At 47.5% G+C, this 7,026-nt stretch overlaps 1 protein-coding gene across 1 annotated transcript; it reads right to left on the bottom strand.

Moving 5' to 3' along the window:
• Positions 1-219: 219 nt before the first annotated feature.
• Positions 220-5,385, bottom strand: LOC108761601 (uncharacterized). The gene has a single exon (XM_018508211.1). It carries the CDS (start codon positions 5,383-5,385, stop codon positions 220-222), a length of 5,166 nt encoding a protein of 1,721 aa, XP_018363713.1.
• Between the last annotated feature and the right edge of the window lie 1,641 nt (positions 5,386-7,026).

The following is a 7,026-nucleotide window of genomic DNA, read 5'->3' as shown; positions in this document are numbered from 1 at the left end:
CTTAACATAACGCCGCCCCCGTTGAAAGGTTGTGCTTTCGAAAAAACACTATAAAGCATACAATAGAATAGATTTGTTAACGGTTAGCCGGTGCGCCGTCAAGCATTGAGTGACGCAGCGGGCGATGAATGAATCAAACGAAGAAGACGGAAACGGAAAAAGGAACATAAACGCAACTTATGAACTAATGCTATTCTAATATAAACAAGTATTATTATGTTACGCGTCCATTGGTAGGATAGCGATCTTGGATAGCGGCCGGACGTACACGCCCTTGGCTGTGCGGACAGTGGCGGTTCGCACGATGTTGTCTGGCCCAGGGTGGACTTCCTCAACTCGGCCCAGTAACCATTGCATGGGCGGAAGGCCTTGTTGCTTGAGCAGCACCATCTGGTTGGATTTCAGCTGCTCGCCCTTGTTAACTCTCCACTTTGAACGTTCTTGTAGTGTATGGAGGTACTCCTGACTCCATCTGCGCCAGAGATGCTGCCTGGCTTGTTCGACCCGCTGCCAACGTACTAATCTATTTTCACTTACATTGATTAGATCGTGATAAGGAAAGCTATTCAAGGTCGTGCCTATTAAGAAGTGACCAGGGCTTAAATAGGTTAAGTCATTTGGATCGTTGCTTAGCGGAGTAAGAGGGCGCGAATTTAAAATTGCTTCTACTTCACAAAAAATTGTTTGCAACTCTTCGAAGGTTAGTGGTGAGTTTCCAGCTATTCTGTGGAGGTGACGCTTTACCGATTTCACGGCGGCCTCCCAAAGACCACCGAAATGAGGGGCGTTGGGTGGAATAAATTTCCACTCGGTCTCTTGTTCGCGCAGAAAATTGGTTATTTCTGCTTGCGTTTTTTCGTTGCGTAAAAATTCAGAGAACTCCCTAAGTTGTCTCTGTGCCCCGACGAACGTGGTTCCGTTATCCGAATATATACAGGACGGCCTTCCCCTGCGCGACGCGAAACGCTTAAGCGTGGCCAAGAAGGAATCCGTGGAAAGGTCGCTGACGAGCTCGCAGTGCACGGCTTTCGTGGCAAAGCACACGAAAAGCGCCAGGTACGCCTTTTGGTTGCGAGCGTTACGTCGCTTTGATTCGCGGGTTGTGAAAGGGCCGGCATAGTCGATGCCGCAATGCGCGAATGGTCTTGAAACAGTTACACGTCCTGCCGGTAATGACCCCATGATTGCCTCTGAGTGAACGGGTTTGGCCTTGAAGCATGTCACGCAATTCCTTACTACTTTTCGGGTGATTGAGCGTAGAGAGATTGGCCAAAAACGCTGCCTCACCGCTGCCATGGTGGCTTGGGCGCCCGCGTGGGCGTTGCGCCTGTGTTCAAGCTCTATGATATGACGGGTTAGGGCATGATCTCGCGGCAATAAGATAGGATGGCATGCATCAAAGCTCAAGTCGGAGTTGACCAATCTTCCTCCTACCCGAATTAATCCGTCTTCGCTAATGAACGGAGCTAATGATAATATGCTACTTGATGTATCAAGGGCATGACCTTTGCGTAAGGCCTTGTGTTCCTGAGGAAAAGCTTGATTCTGGGTTAACTTACACATGATTTGTAACGCGGTTGAAATTTCTTGATGAGACACGAATGTGGTATATTCCTTCGGACGGTAGCGCTTAAGAAATCTTAGGCAATACGCGAGAATGCGACATGCTTTATTGAGGTTTGAATGTCTGGTTAACAATTCATTTATAACTGAGTGATCGACAATCAAGATGGCTGTCACGGACCTTTTTTGTTCGGGAAGGCCCTCAATCGAATGAACGAACCCAGAATCGGGCCAATGTTCTTCATCTAATCTCAGGAAGGGAGGTCCATGCCACCACATGGAAGACTCTACTAACTTCTGTGGATCGAGGCCGCGCGACAGAATGTCAGCAGGATTGTCGACGGATTTGACGTGACGCCAGTCGCTAGGTTCAGTCAAGTTTTGAATTTGACCGACTCTATTGGAGACAAAAATTGACCATCTTCTCGATGGCGATGCTATCCAATTCAGGACTATAGTGGAATCTGACCACAGGAAGATCTGTGAGTCAGTTATCGTGATTGATGCCCTTACCTTGTTCAGTAGGTTGGCCAATAGCAAGGCTGCTGAAAGCTCGAGACGCGGCAATGAGATCGCCTTAAGGGGAGCAACGCGAGACTTTGAACACAATAATTCAGTGTTGTAGGTGCCGTCTTGAGACCTCGTGCGGATATAAATGCATGCTCCGTAAGCCAATTGGCTCGCGTCGCAGAAACCGTGGACTTGCATTGGCTGTGAATTCGCATTGAGCTTGACATGGCGCGGAATGGCGAGTTTATTGATATCAACTAGGCGCGACTTGAGGTTCGTCCAACGTATGTGAAGCTCTTGCGGAACTGATTCGTCCCAGTGAGATCCCAAGTGCCAGAGCTCCTGGAGGATCAGTTTTGCCGAAACGATGACCGGTCCCCAGAACCCGAGAGGATCGAAGAGTTTAGATACTTCGGAAAGTATGACGCGTTTGGAGATTGTTGAACGGTCGGCGTCGGGCTTATAGGAAAAGTGTAATGTGTCTTGGAGTTGGTCCCAATGGACGCCTAATATGGACGATTCCGTGCCCTTGTTAATAGTAACAGGGACATGGGTTTGTTTCTCGACATCCGTTAGTAAGTCCGAACAATTGGAAGCCCACTTACTGAGTTCGAAGGCGCCCGCACGTAGCACTTCGATTGTCTGGTCGCGAATTGCTAGGGCCTCTTCCACGGTGTCGGCGCCAGTGAGCATATCGTCGACATAAAAGTCTCGCTCCACACACGCGGAACCGGCGGGAAATTCGTCCGCGTAATGATCAGCCAGCCATTTGAGGCATCTGGTTGCTAGGTACGACGCCGACGACGTGCCGTAAGTTAATGTGACTAGCTCGTAAGCCTTGACGTCGGAGGCGGGATCGTCCCGCCAAAGAATGCGTTGATAATGTGTTTGTGAGGGATAAATCAACACTTGCCTGTACATCTTGATGATGTCAGCGGTGAGAACGAAGCGAAATGTGCGAAATCGTACTAAAATTGAAAATAAGTCCTGTTGGACGGTTGGTCCAACCATGAGCACATCGTTTAAGGAAGTACCGGTTGAGCCTTTGGCCGACGCGTCGAAGACTACACGAATCTTATCGCGACCCTGATTAGACTTGAACACGCAATGGTGCGGGAGATAAAAGGATTCTGAATTATTATCGGACTGCTCGTCAATTGCCTTCATGTGGCCTAGGGCCAAGTATTCGTTCATGAACTCCGAGTACTGAGTTCTTAAATTGGGATTGAGTTTGAATCGTTTTTCGATACCGTACAATCGTTTTAAGGCGGCTCCTCTTGAATCGCCGAGGGTGATAGAGGCGAGCTCCTTGAACGGAAGCTTCACGATTAATCTGCCCTGCGGGTCTCGGGACAGATTCTGCAAGAAATGTTGCTCACAAAGGTGCTCTTCGACACTGTGATCGTCCGAGGTCTGAGTTATGTCCTCAATTTGCCAAAATTGTGATAATTGTTGTTGTAATTGCGCGTTAGAAATTGAAGCGTGAAAAGACTGCACGCCTTGTCTGGAAGTCGATGAATTATCGAGTCGCCCGGCTAGAATCCACCCGAAACGCGTTTTCTGAAGGATGGGTTGAGTCGGCGAAGATTTGATTTGCCCTACGCAGAGCAAGCGCCAAAATTGCTCCGCGCCAATTAAAAGATCGATTTCTGACGCGACGTTGAACTGCGGATCAGCCAACTTGATATTTTGTGGAATTTCAAAGGCACTCCTTTTGATAGTAAAGGCCGGAAGCTTATCAGTTACATGATCAGTGACAATGCAATCCAATAAAATATTGAAGGAATTTATGCGCGACTGTAAATGAACTTCGACTGCTCGCAATGATCTTGTAGTTGTCTTGTTGATTCCCGAAATGGAGACTTCCGAGGCACGAGTTCTAAGACCGAGCGTGTCCAGGAAGCGTTGCGAAATGAAATTGGCTTGTGAGCCACTATCCAAAAGTACGCGACAGGATTTAAGAGCGCCCTTGCTGTCGTGTGCGGACACAACAGCAGTGGATAACATAACGCAGTTGTGAACAGGCGAGTTCGCGCTGTGTGTGACAAGGGCCGTAGGAGAACTCGCCGGAGGTGCCCCCTCCCCCTTGTCATCCACGGGTGATTCGCGCGGATTTGGAGTGTCGGACTTTGTTGAAATGGCGGCGGTAAGGTGAAGCAATGAATTATGCTTGGAATTGCAAATTTTACAACTGCCTGATGGGCATTTGTTCGAGGCATGATCAGTGGATCGCAGGCAATTCGTACAGAGTTTACGTTTTCGGATTTCCGAAATTCTTTGCCGAACCGGCAATGCTAAGAATTTTTGACAATGATATATGAAGTGTTCGCCCTTGCAAAACACGCACTTAGCCTTCACCGTCGCGAGACATGACTGGCGCCTCGCATTATGCTGTGCTTGTGCCGGCACAGCTGGCTTACCGTTGGCCTCGAGAGTTTGACATCGATGAGCGATAAAATCAATGAATTGTTTTAGCGTAGGCAGCTGCGAGCTCGTCAGCGACAACTGCCATTCGCGAGAAGTGAGCGCGTCTAGTTTGCTAGTCAAAATTTGAACTAATAAATCGTCCCATTGCGCTGTGGGGCGCTTTAAAGCCTTGAGGGCTTGAACGTGTCGGGTAGTACCGTCTGCGATTTGACGAAGCTCGACGACGTTTTCCTTACTCATGGACGGCAGATCCATGATCGCCTTTATGTGGCTTTGAACGATGACGCGTTTATTATCGTAACGCTCTTTCAGCAGGTTCCACGCGACGTCGTAATTCGTGCCAGAAATTTCCAACGCGGTGATTATTTTTGCCGCGTCGCCGACGACGGAGGCCTTCAAGTATTGCAACCTTTGAATATTATCTAACGACGGGTTGGCATGTATGAGAGACTGAAAGCTATCAAAAAACGGGAACCACTCGTCGTATTTACCGGAAAATTTCGGAAGGTCCAACCTAGGGAGTTTGATATGATTGTACTGATTGACGACGCCGGAAATTGAGGGTGACGGCGATGGAGAGGCGGCGGGGCGCATTTGACTGGCGCTAGAGAGTAATTCGCGTAATTTAGCGGATGTAAAATAAAATGCTTCCTCGAAAGTGACGCGATGATTCGCCTCTGCCTCGTCGCACAATTCCAGCTTCGTTTGCACTTCGTCGTAACTTGACCAATAACCGTCTAACTTAGCTCGGCGTTCTTCAAGTTGAGCCGCAATGGGCGGCGTGACCGATTCGATTGAGTCTGCGAACGTTCGAACACGAGTGCAAGAACCGATGATTATCGCGCGGCGGCGCTTTAACACAACCACCTCGTCATTGTTAGCCATGGCGAAAGCGACGAAATTGACTGAGCGAGGGAAGCAATAAAATAATCAGTCGGCACTGACCTTGAAGTAGCTGACCTTACCTTACAAGCAATTCGCACGCGCACGGAAATGAAAAGAGCGTGGCCTCGGCTGCGTAAAGATGGCCGGTCCTGATGGCGCGTAGCGGCAGCGTTGCAGGAACTCGCTTGATGTGGCCGTGTCCTGGGCTCGCAGCTACTTGCCAGTGATGGAAATGCGTCAGATGTTTGCAGGATCCCCTTGTGCGTCGCGAGGAACAGCTCCTCGAAGAAGACTGGAAATGTCTGGATCAGTCCCTTGCTGTCGCGAGATTTGTGACTCGCTACAGCTAACCTCCTCGAATGTTCGACCGCAGTGGCACTGACACCAAAACGTTGTTGCTGTATCCGGCTCGAAGGACCAATTTGTTTATGCGCCAATGTAGCGTTGAGCCAATGTGGCGCTCGTGGCTCGTGCCTTCCACGGAAACCCCGGAATGTGCAACTCGGGACCGTGGCCGAGGGGCATGTGCCCTTCTTATTTGTTCTCTTTCGCCGCTGCGGTGCCGTACAGTCGACGGCGTGTCTCGGGAGGTGTCTTCGCCAAGGAAAAGTCACTCGTGTAGTTTTTAACCACTTTTATTGATGTAAATTAGGAAGCACGAGGGAACAACGTGCGTTGTTGGCGGAACAGCAAAGATGTCTGATGTTAGCGTTGTCGCGCATGCGCGATCCGAGCGTCCCTGTGGCTGCAGAACCGATCAGGGGAAATCCAAAAAAAGGAGGTTGCGGGGCGCGGGGAGGTAACGAAATTGCCGCGAGCACAGAGAGATGGCCACAGCGTCGTGGATGTTAATAAGCGCGCCGAGATCAAGTCCGGGAATACTTAACAAATGTTGTATTCCATTGCAAATATAAAAGACTCTTGAATAGAAAGATAAAGGTACGTATCATTTTGTCTCGTTAATTAAATGTTATATGTTGCAATAAAATATATGTTCTTCTCAATTTACAAAATACAATAGTATATGTTATATGTTGAAATTATATATTCTTTTTACAATTGGCGTAATTTAAAGATTTGATTTCATTTTTTTTTTAATACATGCATACTTACTACTGAGGGGTAATTTATAATAAAAAATTGACAATATTACCACTTAAATTATATTATTTATGTAACGGTTTTTTTTTAGTTTATGTAAAGTACAGTTTTTTTATGAAAGGTACATGCACACTTGGCGCCTTGTTTTTACCTTTTTTTAAAAAGGTATGAGCAATACCGTAATCGATATCTATTGCCACGAATTTCATATATGGCCTATAGCGTTATACAGGGTGATGCTTTTAACTGGAGACATTCAAATATCTCAAAAAATAAGCACACTACGAAAAAAATGTTAAGAATCAAAATTTCATCATTTCGAGGGGGACATACAATGACGTTAAAATCAGACCCCCCACCCCACCCCTTGGGCGGTGAGGGGGGGCAAGTTTTAAATCTTAAATGGGAACCCCTATTTTTTATTGCATATTCGGAATCTTTGGCTAAAAACACATACAATTTGTCTGAAACATTTTTCTCGATTCATGATAGATGGCGCTGTAATCGACGAAATTCAATTTCTTCGATTTCTCTTACTGA

Source organism: Trachymyrmex cornetzi, unplaced genomic scaffold (assembly GCF_001594075.2).
Source record: "Trachymyrmex cornetzi isolate Tcor2-1 unplaced genomic scaffold, Tcor1.1 scaffold257, whole genome shotgun sequence".
Classification (NCBI taxonomy): Eukaryota; Metazoa; Arthropoda; class Insecta; order Hymenoptera; family Formicidae; genus Trachymyrmex; species Trachymyrmex cornetzi.
The sequence above is the reverse complement of the archived record's forward strand: the minus strand, read 5'-3'. Positions and strand labels throughout refer to the sequence as shown.